Here is a 20986-nt window from a genome sequence, read left to right as displayed (position 1 = left end):
GGTGTCTTGGCTGCGACGGGCAGGGAGAGGGCTGGGGACCAGTGCTGCCTGTGTAAGGCTGCACTCACAAAATTGTGAGCGTGCACCGTGTTTGTTTATTGAAAAACATAAGTGCGTGTATCGATTTTTTTTTCTCTGTGTGAGTTTGTAAAGCTACATTTAAGGTGTATGAAACTTGATTAAGACTCACAGTGTTCTTTGAGTGTAAGGTCAGGCTTTGTAACTTACAAGTGTTGTTTACAAAGGAAGAAACAACTTCTAAATGTTTATGCTCGAGCTCTCTCCTGGAGGACATCAGCCTGGCATGTTTGTATCCAGGCTTTGTTTCATGATATTAAAAAGGATGTCCTGATGATAGGACGTTTTCTTGTATCAACAGCCTCCCTTCCTTTGGCAAAGTTTGTTGACTTTTTGAGAATTCATAGTAGGGTTTGCAGTAAAAATACAGAAGTGCTTAGCTACTGAAGCTGGTAGCACAGTCTGGTACACTGAATTCAGGATAATTGTAGGCACTGAAAAACACGAGGAAGTAGTTTGTGTAGACCTCTGCTGCTACTGTGCTATGTGTTCTTTAAATGTCATGTTGTACATATGTATTCTTAATATGTTTGAACTGAAAAGTACTCTGCAAACGTGTTATTTGCAGTTTGATATGCCATAGGGCTCCTTCCTGGTTTTAAAAACTTGTGTTCAGTTTCCTTTAGTTTCTGGATGTGGGGTGCATTCCACTTCCTTTGTTGGCAGGTCAGATCGCACCAGAAAACTGATGTGTGGGAGTTGAAGAGGGAGCGCACTAGTGTGCATGCACTTTGAATCTTTTAAAAATCATAGGCATCCGTGACATAGACAGGAGCCTTTCTGAAATGGGATAACTAAATCCATCCTTAAACCCAAGTGTCAAATGCTCGTGCCATTACTCCACATCTACTTTAAACTAGCTGTGCTGCCAGAGGAAACTGACTTTCCTCCCTCCAAGCACCTAAAGAGGCTAACTTTAACTTGTTTCAACTCTCTGTTCTGGTTTCCTGTATATGTTCCTAAATATTGTGCCCACACAAGAGAGTAAAAGACACAGGTGCAAAACTGCTTCTGGTGACTGTGTTGAGTTATACCTGCTCAAAGTGCCTGTGAAACCAACGGGCTATGAGGATGGGATTAAGTTTCTTTGTAAATAATAGGAGCTATTGCTGTCGGTGGACTACAACAATGTAGGGTTGAAGTGAGTGTGTATAGATGACACAGACCTTCAAGCTCTCAGGATACTTCTGCTTGTTGTGAAAGCTTTCTGCCTTCACAGGTGCTGGTGCAACCCATACAGCTTATCTGCCTTTAGTCTCAAAATTCAATTTGTGTTCATATGTGGAACTGAAAGCGCTTATGAATTTAGAGTGTGCCTTGTTTATTAACAACATAATAAATCCATTCAAACTCAAGTTAACAGCTACAAGTAGTACTGGCAAAACAATCCACTTTTATATAATTTCTACTGATTTAGAAATACAGATCATCTGATTATCAGCTTTGGGGTTTTTTTGTGAGTGTACTGGTAGAGACAAAATTGTTGCATAGTGTCACAGTGATTCAAATAGAATTCTGTGTAGACTTATTTTTGTGCTTTTATTTTCAGGCTCCTGCTTACCACCTTATTTTGGAAGGAATTCTAATTCTATGGATAATCAGACTTCTTTTCTCCAAGACATACAAGCTTCAAGAGCGGTCTGATCTAACACCTAAGGTATGGTGGAAAAATATTTTTCTTTAGAGAAACAGTTTATAGCTATTGATATATTTGGCTGTTGTACCACTGCTGCATCACAAATTGTGCTGATTTTTCTTAGGATTTCAAAGGGTAAGCTTACTTTGGACTACAAGATTGATAATTGCTTAAATGCTTCAGTGTATGCTTTTAAAGTAGCACCATGTTTGAGAGTCCAGGAAATATAAAAGAAATGGTGTGGCTGCTAAGCTTTGAAAAGCTGGCGTTAGCTGTACTCAATGGATGACTTTGTTTTAAAAATGGAAGCTATACTAAAAAACCCCACCAAACAAAATGAACTATAAGACCGTAGAGAGTAGGAAAATGATTGGTCTGTACATGTGGTATCTGTGAGTAATAACTGAGAGTTTACATTGTTAAGTGGGTTCCAGAAAACTTTGTAGTTTTAGCGGCAATTTTCTTCTTTTTCTTTCTTTTGTCTTTTGTGAAGACTGGAATTTCTCCCTGACTTCTGGCTGGAGACTACCAGGAATGAGTAGACTTTGTTTTGGAGATGTCCCTGGACTAGTTTGTCTGAGATTGTAGTCGGTAATTGGGCTTGCTGTGTCATGTCAGAGAATGCTGTTGCATATATTCAAAGGATGATTGCATGCACTCTCTGAATGTGAAGATAGTGAGGTGAACAAGGATGCACTCATTTTTCTCAGTCAAAGATGAACTATAGCAAAGTATTGCAATGTGACAACCAGCTTGTATATGTGAGGAGTTGATCTGAATGGTCTGAAGTCCCATATAACAAACAAGCTTAGTTTGCTAGAGCTTCAGAGGAATGATAACCTTTATAAATGGGATAAAATACTGGAATTTCTTCGTGGTACTGAGGAAGGTTTGTGAAACATATTTATGGGTATTTTACCTTGACATTCCTATCTATATTACGCGCTTGCATGCTTTTTGGTCTTACCCTTGCTAAGGATACTGTTAAGCGTGTAGGCTTAATGTAATGCACCAGTGAACAGGGTGCGGGGACTAGAAGCACTAGGCTGTAAACATGAGCAAAGCTGCAGGCAGCATCTCTTTTGGGGATTACTTACTATATGAACTTAGAGTGTTCTAGGGAGCACTTTAGCACGCATTTATTAGACCAGGAATCAAGAAAAGCCCGTTCAGTTTTGTGCTTGGAAGGCTTTGAATTGATTCCAGGATTCTTGAAGTTTGTCGCCTTTGATAAGAATACAGAGGAGGAATGAACACAAAGGCAAGTCCAGTGTGGTGAAGTGCTGAATGTTCAGAACATCTGTGAAAACGTGCTGCAGCCTTAAAGTAGCCCCTGATTGTCCATTCACAGTCTAGGATAGTTCATTTAGTAGAGTTTTCCTGCATCAGATGGTTTTGATCTCTGGTATTTTGGAGGATAACTTTTTTTCTTTTGCAAGATTCCTTCTTTGCAGTAGATAGTAGGAAAAGGCTCTTTGCTACTCTTGCATAGTTAGTGACCTGAAAAAACTGAAACCTCTTTTTTCCTTACAGAGTACGGATTACACACAGGTATTTCTATATGCATCTTGAATGCTGTCATCCAGTTGCAGGTCATCTCTTTTTTTCACTGACAAACCATTTTGCTCGAGCTGAAGTGTTTAGGACAGTGGTTAGACAAATCTGGAATGATGGTGTGCAGGGAAGAAAATTGTGCTGTATCTTCTTAACTGGGGGCAACGAGCAATTGGGACATAGCACTTGTAGCTGGTCTGCTGCAGCTCAGTGGATGCATGGGTTTAGAAGGGGCTCAAAAGAGAGGAAAACATTTGGAAATGGCTCATGCTTAATAACAAGCCTACTTGTGCAGGATGATGGTCGTAAAGTTCACTGACAGGACAGCCGTAGCAGGCTTTCTGAAGAATACAAGCGTGCAAGTATGTTAATTGCTGTGATACTTCTGATGAGATTTATACAAACTTCAGTGAACTTGAGGGGTAGAAAGGAATGTGAATGCTAGCAAAAATTCATAGTGATCAAGAATTGCATTTCATAAATACTGCATACATTGATTCACAGTTGCAAGGCACAGAACAAAAAAATTTGCAGCATGCTAAGAGCTGTATTACAGCAAAGAGTTTGACTTGAGATGTTAAAGACATCATCACCTCTAGATTTTTGTTACCTGAATCTTGATGGTAAAAAGAATAGTATGAGGGAATGCTCTTTGGCCTGATGGTACGTTCAGGTTGGCTGCTGCTGAAGGAGATTTAAGTTAGCCTAGTTGGCTTTACCATTAACCTCTGAAGATGGAAGCAGTTTATTCCATAGACGGAACTATATTTGGAAGGGATTGTCTTGTCTACAGATTGTTTACTGTAAGTAACCATAAATACAACAGTGACGTTTCTACGGTTGGAAGTCTTAAGCATCAGAGGCATGGAGTGATTCCATCTCTTTTTCTACAGTATAGGTAATTGCTGTGAAAAGAGCTCATTTCTTTTGTGTAAGGAAATAGCTGTGGGGAAAAAAACCCCACACCTTAATCGTCAGTAAAAGTCCACAGATGGTTGACACTGGTCTGTTGTGGGTTAACGCTGGTAGGCAACTAAGCACCACACAGCTGCTTGCTTACTTTCTCCGTGACCCCTAGCGGGACACGGGAAGAGGCAAGGAAGATTAAAAGCAAGAAAACTTGTGAGTGAAGGTAAAATTGTTTAAAAAGCAAAGAAGAAGTAGAAGAAGAGAGAAGCAAGGTAAGTGATGAGAAGGCAGTCACTCACCACCTCCCATGGGTGGACCAATACCCAGCCAGTGCCCAAGCAAAGATAGCTAACTTCCATAAACACCCTCTTTTCCCTTTTATTGCTGAGCATGACATTTTATGGTATGGAATATCTGTTTGGTTAGTTTGGGTCATCTGCCTGTTTGCGTCCTCTCCCAACCTCTTGTGCACCCCCCAATCTGTTTACTGTAAGGGCAGAGTAAGAAACAGAAGGGGTTGACACTGCAGACACTATTCAGGAAGAGCTACAACACTAGGATGTTATCAGCATTGTTTTGGTCACAGATATAGAACACAGCCATATATGAGCTTCTATGAAGCTCACCATCCCAGCCAGACCCATTACAGTCTGTTTCATACAATACGTGTGTGTTTTGACCTGTGTGTAGTAACGTGTCAGCTGTTCAGCAAGGAGACTGCTGATTTGCCTTCTGATTTGTTCTAGTTTGATTCATGCTGTGGTGTCCAGTCTTTACCAAACCAGGAAGAAGTACCAGGTTGCTCAGGTACAGGCACTGGAGATAGAACAGCTCAGGTGGTGTTCCTCAGGCTTCCTTTATGTCAGCCACTCATGCAGTGATACTTGGAGTTTCTCTGTAACTATCATTGGACATGCTGCCAGAGCAGACCTGAATCCACGTAATAAATATTACTGAAGAATACCACTATTGCACAGCCATCTTAATGTGATCTGTCAGGACCAGTCTGTCCTGGGGAACTGGAGGTAGACGATAGATTGTGCAACCTAGTGCGCTTAGGAGTTGCGCTTCTAAAACAGTGAAGAAATCCACCCTGAAGGTGGCTTCTGGGTTTAGTCACATGTGTAGCAACAGTACTATGAAATCCAGTGCAGGAATCAGCTTTCAACTGACTGACTGTCATCCTTTAATAACAGTGTTCGTAGGAATCCCTATTGGTTCTGTTCCAAAATAATGAAATCTCCCACATCATTAACTAAAATGGTGGAGTACTTCTCTGTGACTGTAAGTTCCTGTTAATTGGGGATTTTGGGAAGTACAAATAAGTCTGTGGCCAGACGGGGTGCTAGACATACAGATTCTTGTGGGCTTTTCACTGAAAATAAAATCTACAGAAGAGCGGCAAAGTCCCACTGAGGACTGGAGTGGGCTGTGGGAATTTCCATGGCATCATTTGGCTACAAGCTCACTCTCCAGCCAACAACCATTTGTGTGAAAGGAAGGTGCCCTCCGCATGTATACGACTTTCACTGTGTGGTAAATGATCCTGAGCTTTTCTCTCAAAATCTCTGAAGTCCTACTAGGAGCCATGTCTTAACCATTTGTGGATGGGAGGAGTAGTTGTTTACTTTGGTTTTAGAATTTTCACTGCAGTAGTAGCATGGGAACAATTTTATTAGAGAGAATAAGTCAGGAGGCTTGAAAGTTCCTGTCAGAGAACATGTATTCAATGCGTTCAATGCATGGCTGAAAAATACTGTAGGCCACAAGAGCTCTCTCTTGCAGGAGCAGCAGTCAGAGATTAATCAGTTGTTGTTCTACAAGGAAGAGCAGATGTAGTCTGTTCTTGTAAAGGTTTTCAGTCATTTTGAGCCAAGACTCCATATGTAGGTAAGCATTCTCGTAGGTATTAGCATGGTTTGAAAGAGAGAAGTTTCTAACTATCATGCCTATTGTTTGTGCCAACTTATGGCATGCTAATAATATGATTCTATAAATACCGTGAAATTAAAGACCTGCTATTTGAGGATCAGGAAATAAAAAAATGTTATTAACATTTGGATATTGACACAGATGCATGTATGACACTGTTTCAAAACACAAGTGCTGGCTAAGAACTGTCTTGAGGAACATAATTGCTACCTTTTCTTAAAACCAGAGTCAACAGGGCAACTTATTTAAATAATTTGGGTTGGATATGTTTACACCCAAGTATTTCTCTTACCCAAGGTATCTGGCATTTAAAAAGTAAAAACTGCAACCAACAAAATACAACCACCCAAAAGCATTTTATTTATTTTGATAAATATATTTAAAATATTTAGATATGCACAAATGTATAAATAAATGTGTATATGTATAATTCACAAAATATAGTTATAAACATTTTCTATCTTATCACAGAATCACAGAATTTTCAGAGTTGGAAGGGACCTCTAGGGATCATCTAGTCCAACTCCCCTGCTAAAGCAGGATTGCCTAGAGCACATTACTCAGGACTGCATCCAGGCGGGTCTTGAAAATCTCTAGAGAAGGGGACTCCACAACCTCCCTGGGCAGCCTGTGCCAGTGCTCTGTCACCCTAACTGTAAAGAAGTTTTTCCGTGTGTTGGAACAGAACTTCCTTTGTTCCAACTTGTGCCCATTGCCCCTCGTCTTGTCACTGAGCGAGAAGAGTGTGGCTCCATCCTCCTTCAACCCACCCTTTAGATATTTGTAAGCAATAATAAGGTCTCCCCTCAGGCTTCTCTTCTCCAGGCTAAAGAGTCCCAGCTCTCTCAGCCTTTCCTCATAAGGGAGATGCTCCAATCTCTCAATCATCTTGGTTGCCCTTCACTGAACTCGCTCCAGCAGTTCCCTGTCCCTCTTGGATGGGGCATGGCTGGCTCATGGATAATTTACTATTTACCAGGACCCCCAAATCCTTCTCCTCAGAACTACTTCCCAGCAGGTCCACCCCTAACCTATACTGGTGCCATATATTATTATTATTATTATTATTATTATATATTTGTGTGTATTGTATTTTATTCATAAAATATAAAAATACATTTTATGTTGATATTTATATTTTATTTAACATTTATGTTTTATATAAATCAAAGATAATTGTAAGAGTGAAAGAGGAAGAACTGAGAGATGAGTTTGCTTACATTACAGCCCTTACAGAGTGGAAATTGAAAGTTTTAAGTTCATTCTTTTCACCAAGTGGATGTTTTTAGGGCACTGAACTGAGAAGGAGTAAGTGAATCAACTACATACTGAGTTACATTGTGAATTAAAATCTGGTTTCTCTACGTGTTTGAAAATTAACGTTTTTATTCTTGATACTGGTCTAGAATTTGGTGCCTGTTTAGAAGGTAGAAGATAAAAGTGCTGTTCTGAATGAGGGGTCACTGTACAAAAGCCTCCTTCTGCTCTGTCTTTTTGGTCGGAGGGACACGGTCATGTTTACCCTGAAAAGTCAGCAGGGCAGGCCAGGGTACTGAGGTATTTGGTGAGTGGACAGAGGAAGGGGTATTGGCTGTCCCATCTGCGGTGTGGATGGCCTTTTTAGATTTAGGTTGGTATTCATTTTAATTGCCAACATCTCCCATCACCCGCCATAGTAAAGAAACCTCTATCACTAAAGTTTTTGGTAAACTACTGCCTGTGCTGAGGATATGTGGAAACAGAAGACATAAGACATGAAGATGCAGTTGTTTGTCATTTATGTTCCTATGTGCATCAGAAAGCAAAACGCCATGTAATGGATGAGGAGAATGAATGTGAGCTGGAATTAGTGAAATGGTGGCGTTTGAAATGCAGATTAGTCTTCTCCTATGTGTTTTATTTTGTGTTAAGAAAAAAATCAGGATATTGCCACATCTCATCTATGGCTTGTTAGTTTGTGTGCTGTAAACACTTCCAAGGGAAGAATGAAAGCTTCTTACAACTTAGTATGACTGAGGGAGAGAAGTACAAAGTAGGAATTGCCCATTATCTTTATGTTCACAAATCTCAACTGCAATTGTACTATGCTAATTTATTGCAGTTACAGTACCCTTCTATCAATACTATTTTTCTTCCTGCTAGACTCCACAGCACAATGATTTGAATTGAATTTGTGTATCAGTTGCTATGCCACTTGGTGATATTTTGTACCTGTAGATAAAAAAAATTAGACAAATGAAAAAGCTAAGTAGATGCTTACACAGCTTTAATTCTTTACTCTTTGAAGAAAAGGTAAGTTATGTTGTCTGCTCTGCCTTTGAACTATGTTGTATAAAAAGCTGTTCAAATGTTCCTTGCAGTCAGGTCTTAAGCAGAAGAGACACTGTGCTTCCTAAGTCCCTTCCCTTTAGGCATTTGATGTTATCTAATGCTTTTCTTATTTATCCTTCTCTAACTGATAGGCTGCACCACTTCTCACCTGATTTATTCTGCTTTCTAATTAAAACAAAAAAACAAAACCAACAATAACAAAAAAAAAAACAATGCCAATCCCGTGCTCTAAAATGAATACAAAACTGTTGATACAAGCCACACTTTACATTGGGGATTTGGGGCGTTTTGACACAACTGTTGCAGGAGCAGACTGAAGGCTGCATGAGCATACATCCTGCTTTCTGATTTTCAGAAGTCTTTTTGAACTTTTTGGGTGTTGTCTGGCGCAGGGGCCGGCCCTGAGGGCCCTGCATGCCCACCCTGCCCTGCCAGTGGATGGCACCACGGAGGGGCCAGCACCTGGAGGTGTCATGGGGCCCAGGCACCATTTCATGGCCCGGGGTGGAGGAGGAAGGGTGGGTGGTGGGTGGCGTTTCCTGTGGTGTCCCGGCCCTGTGGTGTGGGCCCAGCTGGGCAGCTTGGGACAGCAATGAGCGCCTCCAGCCTGGCTCCGCTTTGCATTCACGGGCATGGGATTTTTTCCTGATGCAGACCACCACCACCTGGGTGGTGCCTCCCTGCCCACTGAGGGCTGCCGAAGGTTGGCAGGGGACCAAGCGCGGCCTGGGCGGCAGGCGGCAACCATGACAAAATGGTGTCATTTTCGGAAGACAAGTCAAATCTCTGAACTGGACGCTTCAGCTCCTGATCTTAAAAAGCAGCTGGTGTTGCTGGTGTGAGGATGCATTAAAGTTTAGGATGGGTATTGGGAGAAACTTCTCCACAGAAAGGGTTGTTAAGCATTGGAACATGCTGCCCAGGGAAGTGGTGGAGTTGCCATCCCTGGAGGTATTTAAAAGACGGGTAGAAGTGGCGCTGAGGGACGTGGTTTAGTGGTGGACTTGGCAGTGTTAGGGGGATTGTTGGACTTGATGTTCTTAAAGGCCCCTTCCAACCTGGACAATTCTATTATTCTATGAAGTCTTGTGAAAAGGTGTGAGATACTACTGGGCAACTGTAACTCAGGATATGGTTTCCCAGTAGCATCAGCCAGTCTAGGTTGGGACTACTTTGTTGTGGGATGTAGTTTAGCTATATATCCATCGTGCTTTTGCTGAATTAGTTTTCATCTATATCAGTTTTCTGAACAAGGTTATTGTCTGGTTTTTTAACTGCTTGTGCCAACACAAGGAACAGTATTTGTGGCTGGGAGAGGACTGTACGGTAGCAGCTGCTGGCTTGCAGTGCTGTGGATTGGCACACTTAGTGTTAAATTACATCTTTGATTTTTATTTTTTTTTTTCCCCAAGAGCAATACAGTGTAGAGATACATACTAGTATCTGTTCTGAGTCGGGGATGGAATTGCCACTCTGTCTTAGATCAGTGGATTTTAGCATACATGGTTATGCTTGTGGTGCCACTTGAGTTTAGCCAGAATTTGGGTACTACTTCACCATTTTGGTACTGTGTTCCATGTTAAACTCTATGGGGTTTAACATCTGGTAATCTTCTCCTATAGGGTTTTTGAGGTATTTGCTGAGTGATGTCAAACATGAGGTTTGATAATAGGACACAGTAATGAATAGTACTCAGTAGTATTTGCACACAGCCTAATTTATTATTGTTCTGTTCCTTGGTGCTCAGTTATCTGTTTGGACTTTTTTTTAATTGAAGCATTAAAATCTGCTATTTGACATGTGATGAATGGCACCAGTACAGGCTAAATCAGTAAAACCCCCTACTTTAATCTTTCCTTAATATGTGGAGCAGCATTTTAACACATACACAACTGTGTGTGAGGCTCCACCTGGGGTCTGTCTTATGGTGGCTAAAGAAACTAAGCACTTTAACATAAGCGTAGCCACTTCAAAATACTGAATATATTCAATTCTGTTGGACATACTAATGACATTTTATTTCCTTTAAAATATATGCCTCATGGGTTAAATTTCGGTAAGAAATCTTAACACGAGAAAGTTAAATAAAAAGGTATTTAAAGTACATCTGCAAAATATTAGAAACACAAGTGACTATGCTCACATAAAAAGGATCTTTTCTGAAATAGAGGGCTATTGAAATTTCCATTTGGGTTTTGAAATAGACCTTTGTGGAGCTCCTGGGATGTTAATTAGTACTCTGGAAATACCTAGAAACAAAGTTATTCATTAGCTTAGTAAAAGGAAAGTGATGAAAATGCAGGAGACTAGTTATATTGTTGCATGTAGTTCCCTTTTGATTTTTTTCATATCTTAATTTAGTTTTGGACTTAGAAGGCTTCGAAAAGTGTATTTGGAAAAAAAATAAAAATGGAAAAAGATATTGCTGTGGTGTTTTCAAAAACTGAATGAAGAATTTATATGTTGGTATCGAAACAAGTAGCCTAAAATATTCTACTGCTTTTTGAAATGGTAGAGAAATATAAACCCATTGTAGTCATACCATACAAAGTTAGTGTGTTAACAAATATGTTGTCAGGTGTGTCTTGCTGTACTAGTAAATAGTCCTTCGGGAACGTTCTGCTTTCATGGTATGAAGTATGATTTTGGTGATTTGCCTGAGTGGTTGCTCATTTATGTGGAACTATTCTAACTTGATGGTTATGCTGTTCCGCTGCATGTCCTTTCGAAAAACATCGAACTGAGGTTTTCCAAATAGTTTAAAGCACTTTGAAAATGAATGTGCGTTTGGTATTCCTCTATGGTTAGGTGGGGGTACGTGCTTTAGTAGTTTTTACCTTTTCTTGAGCATTTGGCAGTTTTCCTCAGTTGTGTTCTGCTTACATATGTGTTACTTTGCTAAGTATTTTTGTGCCACAGTTGTTTAAACAGCACTGTTGAAGACTTGAGAAGGTAAAGTGAGGCAATTTATATTCAATTATTATGTAATTTGTATTCAATTACATAAACTGTAGAAGAAGGTTTTCATAATTAATAGATTAAATGAAGTAGTGATTAAAATTTGGCAGGGACACTGAATTAGTATCTCTTCTCGTGATTATCCTATTCACAGGCACAACTGGTCTATCTTTCTTTAGATCTTCTTCCCTTTGAAGAATTCAGAGCCCCTCAGCTGACCATACTGAGATAATATCAATTCTAAGTGTCTCAGAAAGGTGACACATATTAGCATACATAATTTCCTCATACAGCTATTACCCAGCTGTTTATTAGCACATAATGTCTTTTCTAATGGAAGTCCTTTTTGAGCAATATTTCTTTTCTATTGTTCAGGAAAAAGAAGAATTGATTGAAGAATGGCAGCCAGAGCCTCTTGTACCTCCTGTGCCGAAAGATCACCCAGCTCTCAACTACAACATTGTTTCAGGGTAAATGTAACCAACATACATTCTGTTTTTTATTTCAGTACAAATAGTTGCAGTACCTATTTTTAAGCATATTTCTTACTAATCATTTCCATATCCTTAAAACCTTTCATAAACGAATTGCATTTTTAGGTAGCAGGACTGAATTTACCACTGAAGAGATGGCCTTGGTTTTGCAACATTGTCAAGACTATCTTCCTAGGAAAACTTTTCTTACTTTAAATGTTGTAATTAATTATTATTTTTTTTTAATATTGGGGGTAGGGGGATGAACACTTTATCTTTGCCTTCATTGTGGGTTTGTATTGTTTGGTAGTTATTTGTTTCATTTTTTCTGAATATGTAGACTTAGACCTCCAAAGTGGTTACAACCTTCAGTGCAGGAGTTGGGGGGAAGCTGTGTCATCACAAATCACTTCAGAAGAAACTGATTTTGTGGCTAGCCACTTGGCACTCCATGAAAAGTTTTTCCTCTGTGGACAACCAGAGGTGGAGAAGCTTGATGGCAAAGTTGTTTTCTGAGGAGATTATGGCGCAGCATTACTTTCTTGTGTGTTATGAGGCTTTTAAAATGTGTGCTGACTTAGGCAAGAGTCACAGTACTTCAGAAATTGCTTTGAAGTTTCTTTCACAAACTTCAGATTTGTTTATGTCAGTAACTTTTACAATATAGGCATTCTTAATACCCTTCTAGTGACACCAATAATTTAAAATAATTTAGTGGCAGAGTACAATTATTTGCAGTCATAAGAAGCTCCATTTTGATGGTTCTACCACCACAGGAAAATCTGCCTTATAAAAAGGATGCCTATTTTAATCAACTATGATGTGAACAATCCTTATGTTACTGTTCAGAATTTTGAAACAAACATTATGGTGGTGTTAAAGGAAGTGTTGGATGTTTAAAGAAAACCTGAACAAATACATTGTTTAGATTGATTCAGAAAATGTTTAAATTATTTAGAACTTACCAGTGCTTACAGCTAGGGAATGTATTGTCACAGAATGTTAGTGTTGTGGCTGTTAAATTTAAGAGTGACTATGGGGAAAACTTGGCATTTGTTTTAAACTGCCAACTAACTACCTTCCTGTAAGTTGCTCAACAGCGATGAGATAGTAATTTTGGCTACAAGCTTACCACACGTTTCAGAATTAATACAGAAGTGAAAGTGTCTGCATCCTAATTGCAGCTCAAGAGCATTTCTGTTCCCTTTTTAATTAGTATTTTAGGGGGACCCCATTGATGCTTACAAGGTAGTCTTCTTTCAATAATGTTCATGTTTTAATGTCTGCTGTGAATGATGATTTACATATATCTTAATTATCTTAGTAGGTGGTGGTTTAATATTGCATATTTGCAGTAATGTGTGGATAGAGCTTATATAGGCTCATAATCACTTATAAAGTATTAAATATTTTTGACCCACTGCATGTGTGGGAGGCAGACTTCTTTTCTCCCTCGATATGCAAGGCAGTTTTTGCCTTATGTTAGTATGCTTCTTTCTTCTGAAGACTTGCATAAGCCTGGTAACATTGCCAAATCATAAGCAAAGCCAATAATGCAGAGACTTGTCCAAACAAAGTGACCAATCTTGAATCAGTAGTGAAGAAGTTACCCATGATGGCTCGATCACAGTCCAGAAATTAGTTATTTCTTGTGGTAGCCTTTCTGTGCACTGATCTATGCATGATAGCTTAGTTGTACAAGATCTTATTCAGAAAATGTAAACCTATTTCCTAAACAGTATGTCTGCAAAATTCTCATGCTAATTCTTGTTTTGCTTTAAAATAAAAAGGCACTAATAATCTGGAGTTTATAATCTTCTGTGACTGATTTTTCAATGCATGCAACACTTACCTCTTAAATGAGAGGTCCAAGTACAGATGGAGTGCTTTCAGTCCTTAAAAGACAGAATTTCTAAAGGATTTGCTTGCAAGTTCTTTGAATATAGCTTGAAGTTAGATTTTTATTTATGGTTTCAGCTGGATCACCCAGTATCTCGTAACTGTTGTCCATAACCATGTTACCTAATGAACTGTGTTATACTAGGGGAAGGGAAATACATGAAAATATAAAGAAATTAGGTTTTCCACTGTTTTCCTTTTGCAAAGACTTGTTATTTTTGATGTTGCAAGGAAGGTTTTTATGATAGTGTTAAAGTCCATGTTTTGGATGTAATTGTTCGCTGGAATAACCTTTTGCAAGAGTGTTTTCTGCTTAACCATGAGTGTTCCTTTGGAAGTTTGGGTAAAATTCTTATAGCAAAGTGTGGCCATGTTTTCAGGAGGGCTGCAGCTTTGTTACAGGCAGGTTGTTAGTGAAAATTAATGTATTTTCTAGGTTTGAGAGGTGGAGCTATGGGGGAAAATTGTTGTAAAATTGCCAGGTTTAATAGTACACTGGGAATATACTGAACCAAGTGTTAGTGCCAAAATGCATAGGTATAGGTTTGCTGTTTTGAATATCTGCGAACATAAGTAGTTGTTTCAACTAATAGGACTTCAACATTTGGTACAGCTTGTTAATGAACAAGACAGAGGAACAGATCCAGGTGTATTGTTAATGGCAGTCAGCTATCCAAGACAGTTTGCACATTTTGTGTAATACTGCTGCTGTGCAGAAGATGCAGTGCAGTAATTCAGGACTTCTTTATGGGGGTCAGGTTCAGCTTGTGTCACTTTAATGTCATGGAATGATAATGATGAAGATAATGATGCACTGTGTTAGCAGAAAGCTTTCCAAAGATGTTTTGTAAGCCTTGCAATTGCTTGGTTGAAGCAACGTGTGCTTAATTTTTAAAGTGAACAGATACAAAACAAAATAATGGAGTTTTTGTAAGTGAAGTTCCGGCAATTCAGTGTTTTTCTTAACTCGTAGTGAATAGCTTCAATTTAAAGTTTATTTGCTTTGCACACCAAATGTACCCATTGAAATACTGTCAGCAACCAGATTTGGAGCAGCTGTGCACAGGCATTTGACATTTGAGCAGCCCTGTTTAATTTTTATTGTGAAAATTGCTCAGTTCTCATTTCCACATGGGAAAAGCTTATTGAAACTATTGTGTTTGAGGAATAATATAGGATCTCAACTGTAATATTTGATAATGCATACAGAAATGGGCAGACATAAGGTTTTATGATTGGCTTGGCTTTGAGACTTCTCAACACTAAGTGATTGATTGAAACTTTTGATTTTGTAGTATTGAAGTATATAATTGCCAAAACAGGATTGCTTTTAGAATACAGCACACAAATGGGATGCTTGCATTTAAAGGAGTAATAGCTATTTTTATCTTCAATTTTTTAATAACTGTTTATCTAAATCATACTTTTTTAGGGCAGAAATTTTCTCTGCCCTTTGCTTCAGATCTATTATGCTCTTGTTCATTTGTTAATATTGAGTGTTTTCACATGTTCTGTGTTTCCTGATTACAAGAATTATTCAAACAGTTACAGGTTAAACAGAATTGGAAACTTGAGATAATAGATAATACAATACTTTTGTCTGCTTACAACTAGTACCTATATTTCAGGAGCCCTGTTCAGTACAAGATAGGTATTGTGCGTTTGCTTTATGACAAAAACATTGGGTTTTAGTTCATTTTTATTGTGGAAGTAAGTAGCAATGAAATTTCCTTTTTATTTGTAGCATTCTGTCTTTCAAATAGATCTTACTTTGCTTTTAAAGGAGAAGCTTTATTTACCTCTTCAGGACTCATCTTTGTATCAATTCAGTTTTCAGCGAGGATCATCAAACTAAATATCTCAGGAAGGTGTTTACAGTTTCTTTATTAAACTACAGGAATACAGTTTTTGCTGAGTATGGTAGTATGTTTGTGACTTGACACTGAACTTAAATATTGATTGGCAGCTGCAAAGAAGTGGAAAGAAGGGAGTCTTGAAAAAGCTGTATGCCTTTTACTGTTGAAGAAGGAAACTCCTGTACTGTTTGACTGTTAGTGAAAAGGGCAACTGTTCATTCGTAATAATACGTCCGTAATTTTTTTTTTTTCAGTCCTCCCACCCATATAATCACTGTTAATGGCAAGGAGTGTGTAAACTTTGCATCTTTTAACTTTCTCGGGCTTTTGGATAATGAAAAGGTTAAGGTGAGTTCTTCCAGTTACTGTATTTGTGTGATTATTCTTCTTTTACTTTGTGTGTTTTCTTGAAATTAAAAATTACTTCAGAGAGCACAAACTTTGTCAAGGAAGTATACTTCTAAAGAAGCAAGAAAGATAATAAACCTTGTAATATTGTGCTATTTGTTTTTCTTTTTACTAAAGTTTCATCTGGTGTACATACTGCGTACTAGCTGATTATCAAGTCAGATTAGTATCTGATGTCCTTAATCATTAGGATTCAATGAATGATGCTTAAACACTTGTCTGAAATAGTTTTGATGTGAAATTAATTCACTGAATTCAGTACGTTGTTATACTTTCTGTAAAGCGTGTCATTTTACATGATGCAAGAACTGGCCTGCATATATTGGTATACAATTTCAACGTGAAGTGTATAGAAGAGTTGGAGATCCAGTGTAGGAATAAATGTTTCATGTGATTCTTTTCTGTTAAAGAGTGCGGCCCAGGCATCTCTGAAGAAATACGGTGTTGGCACTTGTGGACCTAGAGGATTCTATGGTACTTTTGGTGAGTAACTTTCTTTGATCTGCATTTGAAGGTGTTCAGACTGGTTTAGTAAGTCAGCCAAAATGTTCCTATATATAAGCAGCAAATTATCTCTATCGCTGTGAAGAGCAATTACCCTCTAACAAACTTTTTACTGTATTTGTTAAGTATTGGTAGCCTTTATTGTTCATAGCTTTCTTTCTTTCTATGTATTTTCTTACTCTTTTTAATGCTGGTGTTGGAGGAGAGTTGCAAAGTTAAATATAATCTGTTTTAGTTCTGGTCACCATAGTAGAAAGAGAAAATAAACGTTAGAATTTAATCATGCATGGCGAATTTAAGTGTAAATTAGTAATAAGTTTCTAAGTAGACCACAAGAGGGCAGTCTGATTTCTGCGATAAAGTTTATAAGTTAAATTTATCTAATGCTGTAGTCAGAATGAAGTTTTCCTTTACTGATAGCTTTAATGTTGTAATTACAAGATTTTATGATGCAAGTGGGTGTTTTTTCATTCTTTTTAAGAAGTAATAAGTTGTTAAATATCAGCTTCTGGAAATAGTTCTTTACAGGCATTGGTATTTTGAAATACTGCATGGAAACCAAAGAGTAATATATGAATAGCTGCACAGTTGTAGGCTAAAACCATCGACTCCTCTTGTGAGTTTTCCAGTCTCTTCCCAGAGGTGATGAAATTCACAGTGTGTTTGTACTCAAATGATTTCACAGAGTTAGCTTCCTATAGCCTTGACTTGAATTAAAGACTAACTTGAACTTTTCTTAGTTAATCAAGCTAGTCCTTTAAGTGATCAACCAGGTGCTGTACCTGTTTTGGTTTGTTAAAGGTCTATACAGCAAAACAAAGTTGAGTCTTTGATAACAATCTTAAAGATTGTTCATTAGTCTAGAACCATAATTAATTTCTGAAGAAGTTGATGCTAGCTCATTGATTAGTTGAGAGCATTTAGAAAACTAGATTCCATCACTGATCATAGGTCAGCAGTGATCTGTTTGAATTCATATAGGGTTTTTTTTTTGTTTGGTTGTTTTTTTTTTTCCAAAACACTGTAAAGCTCAAAGAAACTTGAGGATTAAGGCCTCCTGCCTTTTAAGTCCAGGCTGATTTTAAGTTTTGTGAAAACTTTCACTTTGCCTCTTTCTATTAATTATTTGAAACAGACTGGTTAAAAGTTTATTTTCTCTGGTAAGTGAGAGATTCTTTGGGTTGTTTCCTTCCCTCTTTGGAGGTCTAATCCTAAGATACAAACTGTATAGCTTTTGCATTTAGTTTGGTTGCTGTTCATTGGCTTCTGAATTTTTTGATAAATGCTCCATTTCATAATACAGGGGATATAATCTGTGGTATTGCTGCATGACATCACTAGTGAAGAAATGTTGTTATACTCACCTGTTTGATGTATCGTCTTTTATAGATAAAGTAATGGAGAATTGCTTTAAAATTTGAGACGAACACCTGTTGTTCTTGTTGGATCCCTGAGTGTCTTCCCATCTTCCCTTTACATTTGAGTACTTGCAGGGATGGCGATTCAACCACTACCCTTGGGCAGGCTGTTCCAATGCTTGATAACGCTTTCCATGAACAAATTTTTCCTAATATCCATCCTAAACATCCCCTAGCCTAACTTGAGGCCATTTCCTCTTGTCCTTTCGCTGGTTACTTGGGAGAAAAGATTGACCCCCACCTCTCTACAACCTCCTTTCAGGTAGTAGTAGAGAGCAATAAGGTCTCCTCCACCCTCCGTTTCTCCAGGCTAAATAACCCCAGTTTTCTCAGCTGCTCCTCATAAGACTTGTTCTCCAGACCCATCACCAGCTTTGTTGCCCTTCTCTAGATCCGCTCCAGCACGTCACTGTCTGTCTTGTAGTGAGGGGCCCAAAGCTAAAGATGTTATTCGAGGTGTGGCCTCACCAGTGCTGACTGCAGTGGGATGATCATATCCCTATTCCTGCTCACGGCAATGGTTTCCCTGATGCAGGCCAGAATGCTGTTGGTCTCTTGGCCATCTGGGTACATTGTTGGCTCGTATTCAGCCACTTGGCCTTGTTGAATCTCATACTATTGACCTCGCCCAACGATCCAGCCTGTCCAGATCCCCCTGCAGAGCCTTCCTTCCCTCAAGCAGGTCGACGATCCCACCTAAATGATGTGGGATTTGGTCTCAGGTCTTCTGCTTTTGACTTGCTTGCGAGCTTATGCTAGGCAAGAAACTGGCTTTTCGTAGGAGTTGATGACAACTAATAGTGTTATTAAGGTTTCATGATTATATAGAAAGCTGTTCCAATCGTATCTGCCTCTAGGTAGTGGTTTGCAGCTTTCACTTAAGCTAGGCTTATGCAAGTGATGTAACCAAACTAAAGCAAATCATTGCAGTAAGGAATAGGAGAGTCAGATAGTATTCTGTTGTTATCACAGTGGAATAGTAGTGAAGCCAAAATTAATAATCTTGAGCTTTTCAACCTGACAATTGTACAAAGTATTCATTCCCTTATGTAATGATGTATCAAATTTCTGTATGCTGTATGTCATTCTGAACTTAAATGTTCTTGCCCTTGGCAAAATTTCCTGGCCTTGTAATTTTTTTTTCCTTAATGCAAATCGGATTATATTTGTTAGCTCGTTATTGCTAATAGTATTTCTTTAACCTGCTGTTTTTACCTAGCCCCTGCTCAGCGTAGTGGTGGTTGTTGGTGAGTAAAGCTCAGTGAGAAGCATGCTAGTTTTCATTTAACTGTGATGGTCTCGTTGTCTTTTCTGGTTTCTTAGTTGAAGGATGTAGGTGTTCTTTTACACTCAAACAAAACATTTTTCCCCATTGAGTATCAATAGCTGGGCACTCAAAGTAGTAGTAATTCAGTCCTTGTTTCCTTTAGTTTGTTATTCTCTACTGGTAGGGCTTCAAGAAGGAACATTTTTGCCTAATGTTGTTTATATTGCATGTTTTAAGTGCCGCATGGCCAGCCTATTTTTTTGGTGCTTGCTGCCAGAAAAAGATCTTTCTTGGGCTTTTTGTTCAATAATTAAATCAAGTTCATCCTTCCTGTTTTGAAGCCTGACTGGAGCTTGTTTCATTGTCCTGAAGTCCATGTAACAATAAAGAAAAAGGTACAAAGATTCTGAAAAAGGAGTACTTAAAATCCCTATTAGAAAGTAGATTACATAACTCCAGTCAGTATCCTTCCTTCCAAAGACTTTGGAGAAGAAAGGCTATGCTAGGTTTCTCCGAATGTATGGTATATCTAATATAGCTGGATCAAAGTGATGTGTAGCAAAAGAAGTGCCACAGCCTTGCACTACTAGCAAGTGGTAGCGGTAATAATGCCGGTGTGAGCATCTGCTGAGCCTGGTGGCAGAGCTCAGGGATGAAGTTGCGCAACTAAGGAGTATCAGGGAGAGTGAGAAAGAAATAGACTGGCAGACCCAGGCCTTGAGCTCCTTGAAAGAGAGACAGGGCCAGACACCGGAAATAAAAAAAGACCACAGGGATATCATCTCCTTGCCCTGGAGGACTGAAGGGACAGAAGGCAGTGACTTACCAGAAAATGGTGAAGGGAGGCAAGTCTCTGTTAGGGGCAGCAAGCAAACCCCCTCCTTGCCCGCCTCCCCTCCCCATGCACCACTGTACAACAGGTATGAGGCCCTGAGCGTGGTAGAACAGCCTAAGGACAATGAGGCTGACAGTCCTATCACATTACAGGAGACGGAAAGGCCTACTCACCACATTAAGACCACCTCTACAAGGAAGAAAAGGAGGGTTATGGTTGTGGGCTACTCAGCTCTGAGGGGGTCTGAGGGCCCGATATGCAGGGCAGAGCCCACTCTTAGGGAGGTCTGCTGCCTCCCTGGGGCACGAGTCGGGAACATCACAAAGAGACTCCCTAGCCTGGTGCAGCCCTCGGACTACTGCCCGCTGCTTCTATTGCATGTGGGGAGCGACAAATGTGCAGATTGGAGTGCGAGGATCATTAAAAGAGATATCAGGGCCTTGGGACAGTTACTATGGGGATCCGGAGCACAGGTCATTTTTTCGTCCCTAATTCCCATTGCAGGCAATGACATTGAAAGGAACAGATGAGCTCAGTCTGTTAATATGTGGCTCCGTGGCTGGTGTCACCACCACAATTTTGGGTTTTTCAACAATGGAATGGCCTATGCGGCACCAGGCCTGCTGGCAGCAGATGGGGGTTGGCTCACTCAAAGCGGGAGAAGGGGTTTTGCTCAAAAATTAGCAGGGCTGATCAACAGGGCTTTAAACTAGATTTGATGGGGGAAGGGGGTATTACCAGGTTTGCCTGTGACCAGCCAAGGGATGTTGTACCAAGGAAAGAGGAACTGGGTGCTGGTGAGGGCCTGCAGCCATTTGCTCTGAAATGTGCTGGCTATGCTGCTGCATGCTCACAATCTCAAGTAGACGAGCCAGGAGCTCCTGGACCAACAGGAGCCAATGGGGAGGCACCGTTAATAAATGGCAAA

At 39.4% G+C, this 20986-nt stretch overlaps 1 protein-coding gene across 1 annotated transcript in view; it reads left to right on the top strand.

Annotated features, from left to right (window-relative positions):
• Positions 1-20986, top strand: part of SPTLC1 (serine palmitoyltransferase, long chain base subunit 1) — a 66825-nt gene that overhangs the window by 25486 nt on the left and 20353 nt on the right. Inside the window, exons 2-5 of the mRNA XM_009895075.1 lie at positions 1570-1735; positions 11774-11868; positions 15881-15974; positions 16445-16517. Coding sequence (XP_009893377.1) covers positions 1570-1735; positions 11774-11868; positions 15881-15974; positions 16445-16517 — 428 coding nt within the window. The remainder of the gene's footprint in view (positions 1-1569; positions 1736-11773; positions 11869-15880; positions 15975-16444; positions 16518-20986) is intronic.

Source organism: Charadrius vociferus, unplaced genomic scaffold (genome assembly GCF_000708025.1).
Source record: "Charadrius vociferus isolate BGI_N301 unplaced genomic scaffold, ASM70802v2 scaffold271, whole genome shotgun sequence".
In the NCBI taxonomy this organism is placed as follows: Eukaryota; Metazoa; Chordata; class Aves; order Charadriiformes; family Charadriidae; genus Charadrius; species Charadrius vociferus.
Note: the sequence above shows the minus strand (reverse complement) of the source record. Positions and strands in the feature narration are given on the sequence as shown.